The 20,340-nt window shown below is 44.3% G+C and overlaps 1 protein-coding gene across 15 annotated transcripts in view; it reads left to right on the forward strand.

Moving 5' to 3' along the window:
* TCAIM (T cell activation inhibitor, mitochondrial) overlaps positions 1-20,340 on the forward strand; it is a 167,739-nt gene that overhangs the window by 123,916 nt on the left and 23,483 nt on the right. For 4 of the 15 annotated variants that reach the window (XR_003854572.1, XR_003854573.1, XR_003854574.1 and 1 more), the window contains exon 15: positions 8,761-8,851. The exons of 9 other annotated variants lie outside the window; for them this stretch is intronic. Coding sequence is in view for 3 of the 6 variants with exons in the window: in XM_029589399.1 (XP_029445259.1) it covers positions 8,761-8,851 (91 nt within the window). In the remaining 3 variants the exon portion in view is untranslated. Of the gene's footprint in view, positions 1-8,760; positions 8,852-15,755; positions 17,028-19,491; positions 19,591-20,340 lie in introns of those variants that run through there. 2 more of the 15 variants (XM_029589398.1, XM_029589394.1) reach the window with 2 other exon arrangements.

The raw sequence follows: 20,340 nt of genomic DNA on the forward strand, positions 1-20,340 counted from the left end.
GTAGGAAGCTCCACTGTCCATTAGGGGGAAGGATTGAGTGGAGGGTGCATGTTTGAGGGGAGAGGAGTACAAGTTGGGGATGGTAAAGAAACAATCGGGGTGGGGGAGTGAATAAAAAGAGAGGATGTGGGCTGGGGAGCCTTCATGCCTCATCCAGCCTTGGGTACAGGACTTCAAAAGGTAGGGTTTAAACACCAGATGATGTGGGAGGAAGAACCCATGGTCCACCTTGCTGGACGAGAATCCTAAAGTTATTGCCATGCGTTGTGGTGGTCTTTGGGGATGCCCCATGGCGGGTTTATGATACCATGGGACATGTGGGTAGAGGAGGTGGCTCTGAACAAGTTGCGCTCTTGTCAGTTTGCAGCACGTCCTCCAACCCCAAGACCAGGAACAGCAGTTGGTTAGTTTTTGAAGGGGCTCTTAGCGGGGACTTCAGAACAGCTTCCAGAATTGCTATGTACCAGAACATCAGGAGGGCAGTTTTATAACAACACACATGTAGAAAGCACATGCAGGCTTCAGCCCAAGCTTTCAAAGCGGATCTGCACGCATAAGACTGCTTTGGAAATTGGTGGGAATGCACGTACCTCTATGTGGCCTAAACGCACACGTTTCCACCTGCTAGAGAGCAGGAGTAAATGTGAACACATACGTTTACATGCAGTCTTCTGCATGCACATTTGTGCGTACAACCCCCTCTGAGCAATTTTCAAAAGCCCATATATGTACATAAAACTGGGTTTATGTGAATGAATGCTTTTGAAAATCAGTTCCCAAATGATTTGTTGCCATCTATCCTTTAGGACTGGGATGTTCTGATGACCTGAGTGAGGGCTCATGTTAAATCTTCCCCATTCTCACCTTTCACAGTAAGAGAGGAATAGGAGCTACAGAGCTATGCCAGTCATCTTGCCACACTACTTTAGGCACTGCGTGCTTGTTTACTCTCTGGTCATTGGCATCTGCCTCTTTTAAAACACGGTTTTCCAGTTTTAACAGTTTTGACAACTGTGTGGTCCACATTCAGCACGTTTGTCCGGCTAGGTTTGGCACTTAGCCGCTTGAACGCCATGATTTTGAAAATCCTTCTGGTTTGACTGCCCCTTGCATAGCCGGACAAGTTTATAGCTGCCTATGTCAGAGGCAGTCTGGGGGCAATGTGGCGTTATTCACCTAACATAGTCGGATCACTTTAAGGCAGCCAAAGAGGAATTAGCCGGATAAACTTATTTGGCTAACTTTAAGATAACTAAGTATATTTCAAAAGTGTGCCCGCACTGTGGAAGTTTCCCACCAAGAGATCATTGCCAGCTGCTGAATATGGATGTCTGTATGTTGAGACTGAGGTGGGAGGAGAGGAACAAGTGATGTCTTTACAGCTTCTATGTCCCTTTGGTCTTTACTGTTTTATTCAGCTGTGACTTTTTGCACTTGTTAGTTGTGCATGGGGAAAAAAATAAAGCTCTCTGCAGATATGTGATTAGTAAATAAAGTAGTGGGGTTTTTTTGTTCCCCACTGACAAGCAGGATGGTAGTCCTCACACATGAGTGACATCATCAGAGGGAGCCTGGCATGGGAAACTGAGCATGCCTAGAATGCCACTATCCACGCAGAGTCCCTCTTCAGTCTCTCTCTTTCCGCGAAGCTGAAGCATCGCAGCTGTGGAGCTCACACTTTCTCGGTGAGAAATCTCTTTTTTTCTCCTTCCTGATTCTCGTCTGGTCCCTCTGTGTTTTTTCTGAGTTTTTCCCTCTGCTTCGGTAAGTTTTTCGGTTCTTTGTAGTCGTTTGCCGCTGGCATTGCCTCCCGGTGGCCACTAGTCATTGACCACATGCCGCATTATTTTTGCCATGGCATCATCTGGTTTTCGCCGCTGCCCTCAGTGCCCCCAGACCTTATCCATCACAGACCCACACGAGGTCTGTGTCCTCTGCCTGGGGGCAGCACATAATATCCGTGTCTGCGATCTTTGTGCCCAGATAACCCCCGAGCGTTGACGGGTGCACCTGGACAAAATGGAGAAGCTGTTCAGCGCCAAAAATTCAGAACCCTATTTGGCATCTGGGACTTCTACACCACAAGGAAAAGGAGTCTCAGCCTCGATCCCCTCAGGATCCCCTCCTCTACTGCTCCTCGATCCCGAGGTAGAGGCAGGGGACTGACTGCGATCTATATCTTCGCCATCCAGATCTGGTTTCTCTGAATCTCCATTGGTCACAGGAAAGGACTGAGGCGAACACTGGGAGAAGTCCAGGAAGCAGAGACACCGGACTTCTACCTCCAAGCCATCAGACCCTGGGAAGGCATTGACCGGTTCCATGCCTCCCCTGACGCTGTGCTGTGCGGAGGAAGTCACACCTTCCAGTCCTCTCGAGGACTCCCGGCGGTCCCCTCCAGCACCAGTGGAAGGTTCAGTCCCCGTTTTCCCCCCCCCCCCCCCTGTGGCTCCAGAGGTGACCTGAACCCGCTGCCTCCTCCTCCTCAGCTGTCTTGTCCTTGGCAGCCTTTGAGGAGGGTTTGGCCACTTTGAGGTTGGCCAAACCCTGCAGGGCATTGAGCCTTCAGTTCCACCGGGACCGCCACCACTGCAAGAGCTGACTCCTTTGGTGCTTGTGCCTCTGATGGAGAGGCTGACCCTGCTGCACGGTGTCTTACCGACTCAATCAGCATCATTGCTCCAAACGCCTTCGCAGTTGAAGGGAGCATCACTGCTGTGTCCACCGGTTCCTATTCTGGTGAATGACTGCTCAAACGAGGAGGGTCCATCAGGGTCGACAGTGCCCAGGCCACGCGTGGCACCCCAGGAGCCTCTAGCACTCCCGGGGCCATTGAGACCGGTGCTTTCAATTCCCTTGATGCTCCCGACGTTAACGATGCCTGGGGATCCATTGGTGCCACTGCAATCCAGGATTCCATCGGTGCCTCCAGTACCATCTTCAGTTCTGCCGATGCCCCCGAGGCCTTCTGGCTTGAGGCTTAGGGCTCCAATGGGGGCTCTACCTCCTGCATTTCCGGACGCTCAGCATGAAGGGGAAGCCTTGTATGATCCTTGGGAAGGTGAGGCATCTTTTTCCTCCATAGAGGAATCAGAGGATTTACCTTCCGAACCCTCCCTGCTGGAGGAGAAAAGGAAATCCCCTCCAGAGGATCTATCTTTTGCTGGATTTGTCAAGGCCATGGCGGAGTCCGTGCCTTTCCAACTATTAACAGAACAGAATTCTCGTCGTAAGATGTTAGAAATCCTGCAATTTATTGGTGCTCCTAAGGAGGTGGCTGCTGTACCAGTACATGATATTTTTAAGGAGCTGGTCGTTCAACTCTGGGAGCATCCCATCTCCATCCCTCCAGTGAACTGCAAGACTGATGCGGTCTGTCTGGTCCAGCCCACCACCGGTTTTGAACGCCAACAGCTTCTCCATCAATCGGTGGTGGTGGAATCTGTCCTAAAAAGGCTTCAACCCCACCGGGCCATGAGCACAGAGCTCTGGATGCTTTTGGATGGTGGGCATTTCATGGCCCTATGCTAGCAGCCAGGATTACCTGCTATCAACTTTATATGGGCCAGTATTCCAAAAACCTCTGGAAACAAGCCCAAGAATAAGGGGAACGCCTCCTGCACAATTTCAGGAGGAGTTTCAGAGGATATTCCAGCAAGGCCTTGACTGTGATAAACATGAGGTCCACTCAGCATATGATGTGTCTGAGACAGCTATGAAAGTAGCAGCAGCAAGCATTGGTGCTCGTCGCATGGCTTAACTGCATGCTTCCGATCTCTGGCCCGAAGTGCAGGATCATCTGGCAGATCTTCCCTGTACAGGGAAAAACCTTTTCGGGGATAAAATTAAAGAAGCGGTGGCACAACTGAAAGACTATCACGAAACCCTTCCACAGTTGTCAGCCAGCACTTCAGACACCCAGCCCTCTGGCAAGAAGCCTACCAGGCAATACTCAAGATGGTCTTTTTACCAGCCACGCAAATATTACCCGCCAGCATCCAGGATGAGACCCCAGCGGGTGCTAGCTAGGCCGAGGGCACGGCAACCCTGTCTGACCTCGGCCCCTCCTCAGAACCTCATTGCAGGATTTTGATTGGTGGGCAGGGAGTTTGAGCCTGCAAACCATGCCCCGAGGCACCGCCCCCCCTCCCAGTGGGGGGCCATCTGCAGCTCTTCGCTGAGCAATGGATTTCAGTTACCTCAGACCACTGGGTCCTGTCCATCATGAGGTAGGGATACAGACTGCATTTCCAACGAACTCCTCATTCTCCTCCGTGTTTATTTATTTATTTATTATTTAATATTTTTATATACCGAAATTCATGTAGCAAAGTTACATATCACTTCGGTTTACATTATAACAATAACAAGCATGTAAGAATGCGATTACATTAAACAGGGGAATAGACTTGGATTAGAGTGAACAGGGTAATAAAACCAAACGTATAAATAATAATAATACAATTCTTTTGCTAGCCTGGCTATAGATCTGGGTGTGTATTAGATTAATTTTTTACACGGAATATGGAGCATATATTTGGGAAAGTTAATCTACTATATAATCTGATGGAGAGTCTGAAGAATGGTAAGGTGAGGTAAGAGAGTAAATAGTTGGCATTAATTAAATGCCAATCTTCATTTAAATAAATGCCGTGTTCATTTAAATAAATGCCGTGTTCTTGCTGGAGAAGTGTAGAGAACCAGCAGATATTCCAAGTAGAGCTCTCCGCCCTCTTAATGGCTTAAGCTAACAACTGGCCCTGCCTAGCCAACAGGGAGACGGGTTCTACTCCAGGTATTTCCTGATTCCCAAGAAAACTGGTGGCCTTCGCCCCATACTGAGGGCTTTAAACCATTTTCTTGTAAGGGAAAGTTTCAAGATGGTCTCGTTGGGAACTTTGATCCCTCTTCCCTTGGCTGAGGACTGGCTCTGCTCCCTCGATCTCAAAGATGCATACACCCAGAGTGAGCATGCCCTGCATACTCTGGATTGTAAAAGGGCCCTGGCCTTTTACCTGGAACGGACAACGTCTCACTGCCTGTCCACTCAGCTTTTTGTCTCCTTCAACAAAAACAGGTTGAGAGTCTCGGTATCTAAGCAGACCCTGTCCCATTGGTTAGCAGACTGTATTTCCTTCTACTACGCCCAAGCGAGCATGCAACTTGAAGGTTATATTAAGGCACATTCAGTCCGAGCTATATCTGTTTCAGTGGCTCGCTTGCGTGCAGTGCCCATTCACGAGATCTGTATGGCTGCAACCTGGAGGTCCCTCCTCACTTTCGCCTCTCATTATTGTCTGGACAAGGTTGGATGACGTGACAGTCATTTCAGCCAATCGGTCCTGCGTAACCTTTTTCAGCCATGAAAACCCAACTCTTTCTACTGGGCCCTTTCTTGGGGTGCAGGCTTGCTCCCCTTGTTCTAGCAGCTCTAGTTGTTGTGCACGTTTGCACCTGTTACACGCTGCATGTGTTGGGAGAAACCTGTAGCTACATATTCACCCATTTGTGAGGACTACCATCCTGCTTGTCCTTGGAGAAAGCAGAGTTGCTTACCTGTAACAGGTGTTCTCCAAGGACAAGTAGGATGTTAGTCCTCACGAAACCTGCCCTCTACCCTGCTGAGCTGGGTTTCTCTCGGTTTGTTATTTTATTTTTCACAGATTCTATGTTCTAATACTGAAGAGGGACCCCACTTGGACACATGGGCATACTCAGTGTGTCAGTCAAAGTTTCTAGAAACTTTAACAAAAGATTTCCATGCCAGGCTCAATCTGATGATGTCACCCATGTGTGAGGAATAACATCCTATTGTCCTTGGAGAAAATCTGTTACAGGTAATCGACTCTGCTTTATTGGTAAGCAGGCTGACGTGAAGCAATATGAAACAAGTGTTACCAGTTGAGTTAATCTGCTAGTACTGTTTCAGTTTGAAATATAATATGGTTATATCCTTTATAATCGCATAACATTTTTGTTTACTAATAAGTAAAATTATTGATCACATGTTGCTAAATGTTGTTGAAGCTAAATTTAATGGTTATAAAGCATTTTGCTCACTAGGTGGCATGCTGACTCGTTTTTTTTTTACAGCATAACCCTGTTTGGTCAAGTCACGTTCCAGAAGTACTGGATTTCTGTTGTATTATATGTTGTACAGCCTGATTAGAGACTACTTGTAGTTGGCATTTCTGATGTTTGCCATGTAATTATTTTATGGAACACCTGGGACTTAAAGCGTTTTATTCAGAGTAAAAATCAGTTGCAAGTATGTGACCCTGGTGTTCTTCACCTAGGCAAACATACTGTATATTAAAAGGCAGGAGAATCTTTATGAATTTTATGAATGTATTTTGGGGCTTTGACCCATACTAAAGTTTATATCCTTGTGAGAACATCCATTTGCTGTTCCTACCTAAAGTAAGCAATGAAATTTCCTGACGAGAGATACCAAATTATTTTCCATGGAAATGTATTTGAGTAGCATATCTTGAACCACTGGTGATATCTATTCCTATGTTTTGGGCTGGTGGAGCAAATTCTGAGGAATACCATGTAGTTAGTTTGCTACTTTTTACATCTGTGGATCTGTACTCAAGAATGTATTTATTTATTTTATTTAAGCAAAGTTTGTTGTTTCAGTAATGTACAGTTATACAATTACATTCAGAATAGTGCAACAAACATACACTGCATAAAAGTTTAAATTCACATTTAATTGGTAAACATCACTCAATTGTTCTCTACAAAAGTGCATATTACTATAAGTTATGCCTCTCTTATATTCATTTTATTTTAATAGCAACTGTTGTAACTGAAGATGTTCAGGGGCTGTTGGGAAAATCAGAAAAATAAGCAGCACAGCTCAAAAAAAATCAAACAAAAAAAAAAAAATTCAGGGCATGCAGACAGCCCCATAGAGGCCCCCACAAGCACTGGAATCGTTTGTGAAAAAGGAATTACTGCTGACCATCCAGGAGGCGAGCTAAGTATGCTTTCAGAGAAATGGCCATCATTTTAGACTTCCTTTGAAGCAAACTCATTCCTGTCCCAGTTACAAAGTTTTAGCCTTTTGTTTGCCTCTAGAGCCCTCTGACCCGTGCTGGAATATCTCCAGGCCAGAGTTCTGCCACAGCTGTGCAGCTCCTATTATAGTGAATGGGATTGATTATGACATTTAAACATTTTTTCACTGTTCATGCCAAAAATGGGAAACTTACCAAAAGCAAGCCCTGCTGTTTTGCTTTATCACACGCCATCAGAAGGAAATGAAAAAAAACCCTTCTGCTTTATAAAAACCTTGGCTACTGTTTCTCATGACATGAGATTGCAGCACTCATCTTTTGAAAACCACTTGGCACTAACCTATATCCTACAGAACCAGCCTAACATCATCAACCACTTTATATTCCTTGTTCAATTAAAAACAAATTGGCCAGGAGGGTCACTAAAACTAATACATACAGAAGTACTAAAGAACTGGATTATAGACCATTAGTTCATTATTATTAATGTTAGATACAGCATCATTTTGGGGGGCACCTCATTTTCCCCAGAGGAAGTTTGGGGAAGGTCAGTGTTCTCCTAGGATTATGTCTAAATTCAACACTGCTCATATTATCCTACCTTCCTAATATAACAGTCACAGCAGTGTCCTTTATCTACTCAAGCAGTATACACATCTTACATGCATGCAACCTTTCACACACAACCTACCTTTCAAACATATCCACATGGACCTCCTATACACGCTTATAGGGGTCCACACAGATTTGATCGAGTGTTTTAGAACCTGCATGGAGCCATCTATTCAAGTTTCAAAATTCATGTATCTCCGCCTGCCCCAAAATATGCACTTATGTTTCAGTGTGTGTAATGTTCTTGCATACTTGGAATCTTTACTATGTGTGTACTCATTGTGGCACGCGTGCACACTTCCAGTTATGCTGGGGCGGGCTCATTCCAAAATGACCCCCTGGCAAGAAAGACCAGTTTTTCCTTCCGGGACATGACCAGGCTGGCCTCCATAATTGTTAAAAAAAAAAAAAAAAAAAAGCACCTACTCTTCCTTATCAGGGGGGTATGCGCAATGCTGGGAGCCCAGCCTGGCAGGGTGTCAGGCATGAATTTAATCGTGGACTCTCCTAACCCTGGGTGGTAAGTACCTCGAGGGATGTAGAGGGTCAAAAATAAATACAGTGAGAGAAACCAGGGTGCAGATGCAGAAAGGCATGCACTAGGTGTAGGTGCTAGCATACTGCATGCAGTTTTGCACAGAAGCCTGGGAAAAGGTTTCACATTTAAGATGTTTCCTTACACATGGGCACACTGGGGCAGCGTGCAGCCCTATAGTCACAGTTGTCAGAGCAGCACAGCCCTGCAAGAAGCTTAAGAAGACAGCACCAGTGCTCTTATGGCATAAGAAAAACTCCAGGGCTGATGGTGAAAGACAAAAAAGGCTACAGCATTTCGCATTAAAGTGTCATTTGCTATGATAAACTATGAGGAGGGAGGGGCAGAATCTGAAATGCATATCTTGATGTCAGGAGGGACAATGAAGAGCCACAGTAACAGTGGGTCAAGGCTAGCTGACATGAATGGAAACATAAAATCCAAAAGGGGACCCACTTTTTGATATATAAAAGAAAAAACAAAAAAATAGGTACTTAGGGCATGTGATGAATGAAAACATGCCATTGAGGAAGTCACAGAACCAGCAACATTCAACTAAGAGCCTTTTATTCTAACTTATCTGAATAGATTGAGAACCTCAAGAAGGAGGACTGGTAGCTGTGCCTCCTGGAAAGGGAATGGTTGGAGCAGCAGCATGCCAGGCATAAAAAGGCCGGAGGTAAGTTCCTAAAATGCTTATCAGAGAGATGTCAACATTTATTTATTTTTATTTATTTGTTGATTTTTATATACCGACATTCATTGGAACATCATGCCGGAACATCGTCTATTTGCTGTTTCTATCACAGACTCCACTATTGCCTTGCCAGCCAACAATACCCTGACTCAACCAACAGTATCTCTCATGCACATAAGGCTACATCCTCCTAGAACCCATAGGTATGCGTCCATCCAGCTAAATGGAGGACACAGCACATCTCCAGGACCATGGCCTGCCATGTCATGAAGCACTACTTTTATTTATTTTATTTATTTATCGAGTTTTATATACCATCGTTCAGTTTTGCCATCACAACGGTTTACAAAGTTTCGATGTTAACGGAGTGTTCAAAAGATTCATGCGAGAGTTAACATAATTATTATAGGCGTTATAAAAGTAGTTTGGATGTCGAGCTATACATGTTATATTACGTGCTTACATTGGTTCCACATGGTTACATAGAGCAGGTAGGGAGGGAAGTAGTGAAAGAGAGTCATTGGGTGTTTTGGTAGGCTTTGGTGAACAGCCATGTTTTTAGTTCTTTTTTGAAGGTTTTTAAGTTTTGTTGTGTTCTAAGTTTGGTTGAGTTTGGGACTTCCTAGGGAAATGGCTCTTTTCCGAGTTGAGGTAAGTTGTTTGGATCGAGTAGGAGGAATTTTTAAGAGACCCTTGTTAGTTGAGCGGAGGTTTCAGTTTGGTGAGTGGAGTTTTATTGATGTACTTAGCCAGTTTGTTTGCTTTTCGTATATTTTGTGTAATATGGACAGAATTTTGTAGTCTATTCGGAATTTTATTGAAAGCCAGTGTAGTGATATAAGTGTTGGAGTAATGTGATCATGTTTTTTGGTTCCAGTGAGTATTCTGGCGGCTGTATTTTGAAGGATTTGGAGTGGTCGTATGGTGGTGAGAGGTAAGTTGAATAGCAGGGAGTTGCAGTAGTCCAGGTTGGAGAAAATGAGTAGTTGAAGGACTGTTCTGAAGTTGTTTGGAGAAAGAAAAGGTTTTAGAGTTTGTGGTATCAGTCTTTGATTTTAGCGGTGATGTGTTTCTTGAAGGATAGTTCATTGTCAATTATGACTCCTAGGTTGCGGGCATGAGTGACAGGGGAGATTGCTGCTTTTTGGTTCATTATGTTGAGTGGTGGTAGGTGAGGAGATTTGTTTTTTCTATCCAGCATGATTATTTCTGTCTTATCGATGTTTAGGATGAGTTTCATGTTGGTTAGTAGTTGCTTTATTGTTGTGAGATAAGTGGCTGTCTTTTTGTAGGTATCTTCCAGAGTGTCTTGTATTGGGATTAGTATTTGTATATCATCCGCATAAATGAAGTGGGTCAGTTTAAGGTTTGTTAGGAAGTGGCATATCGGAAGAAGATAAATGTTGAAGAGTGTCGCAGATAGAGCGGATCCTTGGGGAACTCCGGTATCAAGGTTTATTTTCTTTGAGAGGGTGTCATTGATTGACACCTGGTAGGTTCTTTGTGATAAATAGGATGAGAACCATTGTAGGGTTTTTTCATTTGCACCAATTTCAGAGAGGCGGTCAATCATGATTTTGTGATTTATCGTATCAAAGGCAGCTGATAGGTCTAGTAAGACTAGAAGGTAGCTGGGGCCATTATCAAAGCCTTTGAGCACGGTGTCATTTGATGATAGTAGTAGTGACTCAGTGTTCAGGTGTTTCCTGAAGCCAAATTGCGTGGGGAGTAGGATGTTGTTCTTTTCCAGGTGGTCACTGAGTTGGGAGTGGACGATTTTTTCAATTATTTTAGCAATGAATGGTAGGTTTGATATGGATTGGTAGTTTAGTGGGTTTTCTGGATCAAGGTTGGTCTTTTTCAGTATGGGTTTGATAATTGCTGATTTTAAGCAGTTGGGGTAGTTTCCGTCTGTGAGGGATAGGTTCACGATGTCTGTTATCATTTTGGTTATTGATGGTTCACTGGCTTTGATCGTCGGTATGGGTATGTTGTCGATAGGGTGCTTTGCTGGTTCATTTTTTTGATGATAGCTTGGATTTCCAGTGAGGATACTGAATCAAAGTTGGGCCAGCTTGGTGTATGATTGATTTGTATTTTTGGGTCTTGCTTGTTGTTGTTAAGGTTGTTATTTATGAGGTTCTTGATTTTTTTCATTAAAGAAATCTACAAAATCGTTGCTTGTAATCTTGGAGGTTGCTGATATCTGGTCGTTGGAGGATTTGGTTAGGCTTTGTACGATAGTGAAAAGCATTCTTGGGTTATGTTGGAATTTGTTTATTTTGTTTGAGTAGAAGTCTTTTTTTGCGTTGTGGATACGTTTTTTGTAGTATGCTAATTGTGATCAGTAAGCGTTAAGTAGTGGGGTTGTTTTGTTGTTCCGCCAGGTTTTCTCTTTTTTTTCGGAGTTCACGTTTGGCTGATCTGATGTTTTCGTTGTACCATTGGTTCTGGTGTTTTGGGTTTTTTATTGTTTTCTTTATCATGGGGTTTATCTTGTCTGCTATTGTTTTGGTGATGGTGAGCCAGGAGGAAGTGGTGTTTTCTGCGTTAGATAGGTCTATGTTTGTTAGTTCTGTTTGTAGATTATCCTGAAGTATCTCGATGTTAAAGGGTGACTGGTAGGAGGATCTAGATGGGCTTTTTTCTGTTGCAAATTTACTGTTGGAAGTCAGATTGGAATGGATTAGAGAGTGGTCCGATCAGGGGATATTAGTGATACTTGTGTGGTAAGTAGCCCATATGTCAGTATTGATGAAGACGAGGTCTAGTGTGTAACCTGCTTTGTGAGTTGGGGCTTTGATGATTTGACTTAGGCCTAGGGTTGATAGAGCGTCTGTTATTGAGGTGCATGTGGGGGATGGTGTCTATATGGATGTTAAAATCTCCCAAGATGATGATGAGTTTATTAATGGTTACTTTGGTCATGAAAAATTCTATGAGTGGTGAGCAGTTCCGATCTAGTGAATTGGGGGGACAGTATACAAGACAGATTTGTAGTTTTGGGGAGTCGAATAGTGCAATTTCCAGTGGTGAGTGGATGTTAGTTAGGAGTAATTTCATCTGTAGGTTTTTTTTGATGATTAGCATTAGACCTCCTCCTTTCTTTTTTGGTCTGGGGATTGAAAATGTTATATAGATAGGGTTATTGATTTGGTTGGTTAGGACTGAGTCTGTGTTTTTTATCCATGTTTCCGTGATGGCTATGAAATCTGATTTGTAGTCATCAAGCAGGTCGGTGATGATAGGTATTTTCTTTACTATGGATTGTGCATTGAATAGTAGGAATGATAGTGCTATGTAACTGCATAGAGCTTAATGTTGTGAGTGATGTTTGTGTGTTGGTACTCACATTCTTTCTTTCTTTGTTTTTCTTCTTATTTCCTTCAGTGGGTTATCCATGTTTTAATCTTTTTTGTAGGTCTTGAGGTGGAAGTAGTCTGGGCTTTAAACGTTTGCCATACTTGTGGAGTGCAGCAACAAATTCTGTATTAGGGGCCTGCACCAAGGGGTGCACAAAGGGGAGTGCCCCTTTGTCGCGCACCTTCGGCGTGCGATGCCTGGGGACCTCGCGGCCCTTTAAAGGGAGTCCCGGCACTTTTCAATGATGTCACCGGGGGCGAGCCTCCTTGCCGTGAAGGCAGGGCCACACCGGTGCTCGACGAGGCATCCTTGCTGCTCCTCTCCTTGCTCCTGCCATCCGCGTGGGCGCCGGTCGCTCACCAGGGAAGTCGGCGGGGTCGGGCTGCTCCTCGCGTCGCCAGGGATCTCGCGTCCCTTTAAAGGGAGTCCCGGCACTTCTCAATGATGTCACCGGGGGCGGGCCTCCTTGCCGTGAAGGCAGGGCCGCACTGGTGCTCCACAGGACGTCTTCGCTGCTCCTCTCCTCGCTCCTGCCGTCCTTGTGGGCGCCGGTCGCTCACCGGGGGAATCGGCGGGATCTGCACTCACAGGCCAACTATATAAATAAGTAGAATGTTAAGACCAACTCAAAATACTATTACCAGGGAATCTCTATGACTCCCTTCCAGCAAGGATCCTTTGCCTTGCAGCAGCATCGTGGTCATAGACAGGTTGGAATCCAAGGCACACACAAACACATGCCACCCTGCCACTAGGCCCACTGCAGAGCCGTCCTCACTAGGTAGGCACCATGCTGTAAAAGACAGCTGTACAGAAGCCTGTGTTTCAGATAGTACCTATATATTGCCTTGGGGGTCCCACAGCTAGGATCACATCCCATTGCCTCCACCCCTCCCATAAATGGAATCCATTCATACAGTACTCTTGTATGATGTGCACAGGGGTTTGATGTGCAGCATCAGCTAGCTGATGGCTTGCCACACACTATTTTTGTCTTTTCACAGACACCAGCATCCTTCTTGGATGAGGAGGGAAGAAGAGACACAGGTCAAGGCCCTCCTTCTGATGCAGCTGACATGCCGGCTGCAGGTGGACAACAACCACCACTATCACCACCACCTGCAGCGGCATATCAGCCAGACCTTTCCCTAGCTGATGGCCATGGGCCTCAGGCCAATCAGCCTCCCCTTCCTGTCCCCACCACCAATGGCCTCCTTCCCATTTTTCCCCGGATCCTCAGGACATAGGTCCTGAGGGTGCCTGGCGTTGCTGGGATAGGGAGGCAAGCCCCTCGCGGGCAGCTTCCCTTTGATTCAGGCCTGCACCCCATGGCTGCAGAGGCTGGATTTAGGGCTGGAGCACCTTCTCCAAGCCCAGAGGTCCAGTCTTTTGTGGCTATGGGTGCTGCAATCCAGAGGATGGGGCAAGAGTTCGGTGAGGTGCGAGCTGACCTCAGGAGACTGGTGGTAATGATGGAACATCTAGTGCAGGCTCAATAGGGCCTACAACCACTCTTGAGCTGGTGGGAATGAAGCGATCATCACTGCCCCCAGCCCCCTAAGCCTATCAGGACCTATCCTCCTGAGGTTCCTGGGACCCTATATATTATGTAACTAGTTATGTCCCTAGGTGTTCTTTTCCCTACCCCTATCTTTTTTTTTGTTAAAAGTTTATAAAGAATTTAAAATATATATATTTTTCTATAAATTTTATGTATTTGTTACATCTTTGTATGTAGTCTTATTTTGTATGCTATGTACCATGTCATCCCTGAGTCAAGCCCCTTTCAGGACAGCCTTCTGCTCTCACTCTCACACCCACACATTGGCCTGGCATGCAGTTCTTTAACTTTTGTCTTCCACTCAGCTGCCTTTACAATTACCTCAGTTAAGCTCCAGTTTATTTGGGTCACCATTTTAGACCTAGTTTCTCTGAATTTCCTTGCTGTAATGGCCACAACACTACAGAGCTTGAAGTCATAACTTAGGTCTTACCTCCTCAAAATAGCAGAGATGTGTTTGCATCCAAGTCACAAATATTTGTATAGTCTTTAAAGTGATACATCTTGTCTACTTCACCATGACTACAGTTGCTCAACAGGGAGTAAAATACTGAAATTTAGTGACACTTTCACCAGCTGGAACCTTCCAACAAAGAAGAGGTCTTGTATATGTGTGCACGTAGGAGCCCTGTTCAACTGAAGCTGTCGGCATTAAACTCTAATCATCAACCTCTATCGCCTAAAAGCTAGTAATGTCAATGGAGGTAATAGGGCCCAAATTCAGTCTTATCCTATTGTGATGTTGGCCAACCTGGAGAACAATCCTGACCTTCTCTCTGCATGTACCAACTGTCCTCCCATGTAGCACACAGCTATCCATCATGAGGATCTCAGCTTCCTGCTAAAAATCCCTTCATCATCATGCCATCTCTGGACAATCCACATGCCAGTGGAGGTCAGCCTGTCATAACTGCAGTTCTCCCAGGACCCCTATCTTCTAACAGATGTAGGCAAAAGAAGCATGTGAAGGCTTTTTCATTAAAGCTTCTAGCTATGAGCTATCAGGGACTCTTAGATGTCTCCATTCACCCACCTGCTATAATGGAGAAGGGCCTACCATTCGGAATATGAGGGAAATCACCTGAAGCAAGGTCAGAAGTGTCAATTCCCTCAGCTGCTTCTCATCCAAACATAAATAACCCAAAATGGAGTATGTAGATTACAAATGCCCTGAAATCATCTAATATATAGGGGCCAAAAATAACAAAGATGAGTGTCTTGTGGTGAATGAAGGACCTCACCATCTCTGATAAAATACCAGCTACAGAGATGAAGAGCTTAAGATGAGTTCATCAATCACACATGCCTTGGATTCCTTAAACCCAATATTTAGCATATTGGCCAACTCTACACACACAGAAAAAAGAATAACACACGTATACCACTTTAAAAAAGAGCACTGAATGTTTGTCCTTTGGACCATTGAACAGCACTTCAGAAACTGTGGGTTCATAAAGTTTTTCTTTTGGCGAAAATTACTATTTTCCACTGTTGAAGATATCCAGATACTCCTTCCGTTACACAATGGAAAAATAAAATACACAATTTAGTCTTATGGAACAACTAACTAGTAAGGCAACATCCCTGCCGAGAAAGAAATTCATTTTGTACTTGTGGTTACCTTACATTTTGAAGCTTCCCCATAGAGCCTGCAGTCAAATTTTAAAAGATTTTTGACTATTCACATGTGTCAGATGAGTCTTTCCCCCCTTAGTGTGTTTGGATTAGGGGATAGAAAGGATGGGGTTGTGGGAGTGGATCTGGGATGGGACAGCCCTGGGCTGTTATTTACATTTGATCATTATATTTCTATTTGTGTGATATGCAACAGGAACACTTGTGTATCTAAACTTTGTTGTTTGCTAATTTCAATGAAACAATTTCCACAAAAAGGGGCACTGTACGTGCATATATCATATAAATATTTGCATTTATAAGTTTGTGTTCTTTACCTTCCTGTAGGTGATGAGGCACACGCTGACTCTGATGGACTGGGCTAGGCGGTATCTATGTGTGCTGCCAGAAAGTCCATAGGCACAGAGCAAGTCTGAAAAAGAGGAGCCTCCAGAATCTGTAACAGCCAGAGAAGAGCAGGAAAGGGATCTACCAGGAGATGAGAAGCACACCTAGGCTTTGTTGGTGGATGAGCCCTTCCCTACCTATAATACACTGCATACGCCAAATGTCTTAGGACATAAGGGCACTGAGGAAGAAGGTACTGGAAAAGAAGAGGCCAGCTATTCTCCAAGATCAGATAAACAGCTATCTTGAACGCTAGCCGAGAGCCACATGCTGGTCCAAAATGATAGTTGTTGACCGCCTTGCAGGCCTGTGACAAGACATTCAGAGCCTAAAGGAAGTGCTGCTAGATGAGCTTTAGGGAGTTAGACAGGAGCTGCAAGGTGCAACTCAGGTGCTGCGGGAGGAATTGCATTCCATGAGTTCTGTTTGGAGGGAGATGCTTCAGCGGATGCCTCCATATTAGCTGTAGCCAGTATGGAATGCTTCCTGGCAGCCACAGAGCTCTTTGATGCGGCCTTTCCCTGCATTTCAACCACCACCATCATGGTTTCAGCCTTCACCAGGTGTAGTTTCACCAGTCCAGTGGAAGGATATCCTTGTATCGATGCCTTCTCCTCTTACAGACACCACGTCCAAAGATGCCTTCTCCACCAACGCTTCTACCACCTCATAGCAAGGCTTTTCTCTCGCTGATGACACAGGTGTTACCACAGATCTCTGCCGACAGGGTGTCAGCCTCATCTTGCATACCTTTTAAAGAGGTGCAGCAAATCTGTGTTGCCAGGCCTTCTTCCTCTGGCTCCCCAAACATCAGCTCTCAGGAGCTTCACTTACCTCCTGTGTCCTCCTGCAGCTATCACACCTTGCCACTGTGTCTGTGTCCTCCAATGGCACAGTCAGTAGTGACCGAACACCTCTGTGCAGAAGTACAGGACTGGTGCAATCCAAGGTACCTGAGGCCCTCTCCCCTAAAAAGAGAGGACATCCCAAGAAAACAATGTATATTCTATGCACATATGTTGCCTTTCTTTTATAAATTAAATGCATCTTCACCTTTGAAAAAATTTTTGTATCTGAGTGTTCCTTTCATCTACAGGCCGCCGGTGAGTCTTGGGCTATAGCTCCTGCAATTCCTCCTCATCCAGGCCATTTGCCCACTCCTCCTTTTGATCATGGGGCCCTGTAAGAAGAGCATCATGCCCCTCGGGAGGAGGTAGGCCTCTGGTTTTGGCCAAGTTATGAACACGCAGCAGGCTTACAATTCATCACAGATGATTGTTAGCTTGTATAGAAGTCATCCCTCTGATTTGACCAAGCAGCGGAAACATATTTTGAGTAGGCCAAAGTTTCTCTGTGACTGCCCTGGTCAATCTGGGGACGCTTTTGTAGTGGTCATCTGCTGCAGCCTTTGGGTGTGCCAGGGAATCTTGAGCCAGGTTTTGAATGGATATCCTCTATCACCTGGAGAGAGAAAAATATTCCAGGCTGGTTGGCAGTGAGGCGTATCTGATGGTAGAGGCTGGAGTGGGCCTCTTGAGGCAAAGCAGAAGACCACTTAGAGGCAGAGGGAGAGAAAAGGGCAGAGGCTAGTAGCTATGTTTTTATAGTGAGAGCAGTATACATACTTAGAAGCCACACCCCAGTGATGTGATTATCCTGGAAGTGGTCATGAATTCCTGACCAGAAGAGGATGTAGGCATTGTGACAGGACTCTGGAAATCTGGGCACTACGGCCATGATTATCCCTTGGCATTGAGACCACCTGCATTGTTGAGGGAGTGGAAGCCCTGGCAGTAGCAGAAGGGCAGATTAATTTTAAATAAATACAATAACTAAATTTATAGTCCACATACATCCTATAGTTCATAGCAGATCACATCATAGATACATAATTAAAATCAATAACAAAACAGAAAACAAACAGAAAGTGACTAATATCTACATAAATTTGTACATCAAATAAATAAAATAACCTTATAGAAATGCGAGTACAGTCGACAGCCCCTAAAACAAAGAAGAAATGTGCAATATGGTAGAAATCTGTCCTTATTTGCTGTTGCTGCTGTCTGCACTGTCAGAAAGATATATATACTAATGTGTTTTTTCTGAGAAATGCAGCCAGAAATTGATCTAAACATTTGGAGGTGGCTGACTGACTTATTCCAGCCGTGATCCCTGGAGGTGTCTAGAATGTGCCAGTGGAAAAAAAGACCAAGACTTTAGTAACCTTGAGGTGTACTGGCAAATGGGCCGATACAGTACAGTGTGCTCCAACGGAGCGCACTGTTAACCCGCCATTGGCCGCGCGTTTTCCCTTACCCCTTATTCAGTAAGGGGCGGAAAACGCGCATCCAACCCGCCAAACCTAATAGGGCCATCAACATGCATTTGCATGTTGATGGCCCTATTAGGTATTCGCGCGCGATTCAGTAAGTAAAATGTGCAGCCAAGCCGCACATTTTAAGAACATAGTTCTTAAATATCTTGGCGATATTAAGTCGGAGGTCCCGTTTCTACCGCCGGACCTAATTTAAATACTGAATCGCGCACACAGGCGGACTTTACTGAATCGGCCCGAAAGTGTGGCCACTCTGAATGGAAGGTGTAGGTCCTACTCTAACTGCTGGCAGAGATACAGTATGGTTTCTTTCTTAAAAGTGAACCTGTGCAAGTCTTGCTCCTCAGACAGATACAAAAGCTGTGACCTGGTCTTGTACACTTTCTGTAAGCAGTACCTCCTCCTTCCTCAAACACTACTCCTGGAGTATCCATAAGTTTATAATACTCATTTTGTCTGTCAATGCGCCACCACTCTCCTATCCCCTCCCCCCAGTTAGCCTAGTAATACACACTGTTAGCCCTAGTGACATATTCACACACACACACACACACACACGCTTTTGAGGGCGCACACATGCTCGTTTTAAAGTTACCATCCCTACATATGCACGTACAAGGTGTTTTTCCGTGCGGGACCTGTTTAAATATTTACCCCAAAGTGTTTGATCAAAGGAGTCCCTGGATATTGTGCATACAGAAGCACACATTCGCGTTACTGTTCCAGACAGTCTCAGTACTCTATATTTCTCTATTTATTTAGTGGCATTTCTATACCGACGTACGTTGGGAACATCTCGTCTGTTTACAAAGAACAAAACTAGCAACAGGCTTTACATGGAACAAGTAACAATAGGAACAAGGAATGCAAGGGTAAAAGGGAGACAGTGAACGAATGAACTAGGGAGGGTAGGGGTGAAGGGAAGAGGTGAACTAAATAATATAGATAATATTACATATTTACAAGGAGGCAGGGGAGATTACATCGCCAAGTTACAAGGAGGCAGTAAAGCATGTTATATACAGGTTAAATAACGGGTAAGTCCAGATTGAAATGCTGTAGGTTCCTGGGATTAAGCTGAACTAGGAGGGGTGGAGAGGGGCATTCTTTGTAGCATTACTACATAGTCTCCATGTCTTATTTATTTTTTTATTTCTAAATTTCAAAGTAAATATAGAAGACAAAGAATGTTCTATAGAAATATACCCTGAGACATACAGCAGTCAAAATCAATATCTCTAAATAATTTGCTACTTTTACTGTATGTGTTGATCTCTGTCTAAAAAGCATATTTGTGCTGCATTTTTGGGAGACTTGATTATTGATTTTGTTTCTTAGGGTGCACTTTGGTAGTGTCCCACCAAAAATTGAGCCTTAATAACTTAATTGATGAGGAAAAACAACAGAAATGATTTTCACATGGAATGCAAAGAAGACCATTTTTGTGTAGTTTCCACAGGTGAGAATGTGTGTGTGGGTGTGTGTGTGTGTGTGTGCACGTGTAAAACATTTGAGAGCATTGCCAGCCTCTGAGTGGTAAAAGTACATTCTGTCTGCAGCCAAGAGCAGTGCGTTCCTGGTAGCAGGTGGGGGAGAACTCATAGTGACTACATTCGTGCATTTTTTACCCAACATTTTAAGACAGGTCCTTACACTAGTAATCATATATTAGGAGAAAAAAAGATCATGAGATTGGTCAATTCAAGTTCTCCAAAAATTAGGGTGGGGAGTGGGCAGGATCAACCAAATAAATTATAGAAGAAAAAAGAGAAATTACAAAGGAAAGTGCTACCATGACCAGGCTGCATATATTAATATAGAGTGAATCAACTGTAAACAATACATCACCTCCTAATTATGCCAAAGAGCAGGGATCTAACCAGGAGGCCTCAAATGAGACTTTGTCCTGTAGGAAAATCACCAAATGGTTAGGTTCCAAAAATATGTAATTTATTCCCTTGATATTTCAATAGACAACTGCAGGGAAATTCTAAAAATAATTGGGCTCCTATGGAAAAAAAAACTGTTGGCACAGGACAAGAAATCTCTTACTCCATGTGGGAGTAACAGTGCAGGTATCGGAGTAAATACATACTTTAGTACCTAAAAAAGAAACTTCCCTATTATGAAAAAAAGCCTGAATATCCCATCCTTGTCAGACTCAAATGCAAAATTAATTATCAGAGC

This window comes from Rhinatrema bivittatum, chromosome 2 (genome assembly GCF_901001135.1).
Source record: "Rhinatrema bivittatum chromosome 2, aRhiBiv1.1, whole genome shotgun sequence".
NCBI classification, from domain to species: Eukaryota; Metazoa; Chordata; class Amphibia; order Gymnophiona; family Rhinatrematidae; genus Rhinatrema; species Rhinatrema bivittatum.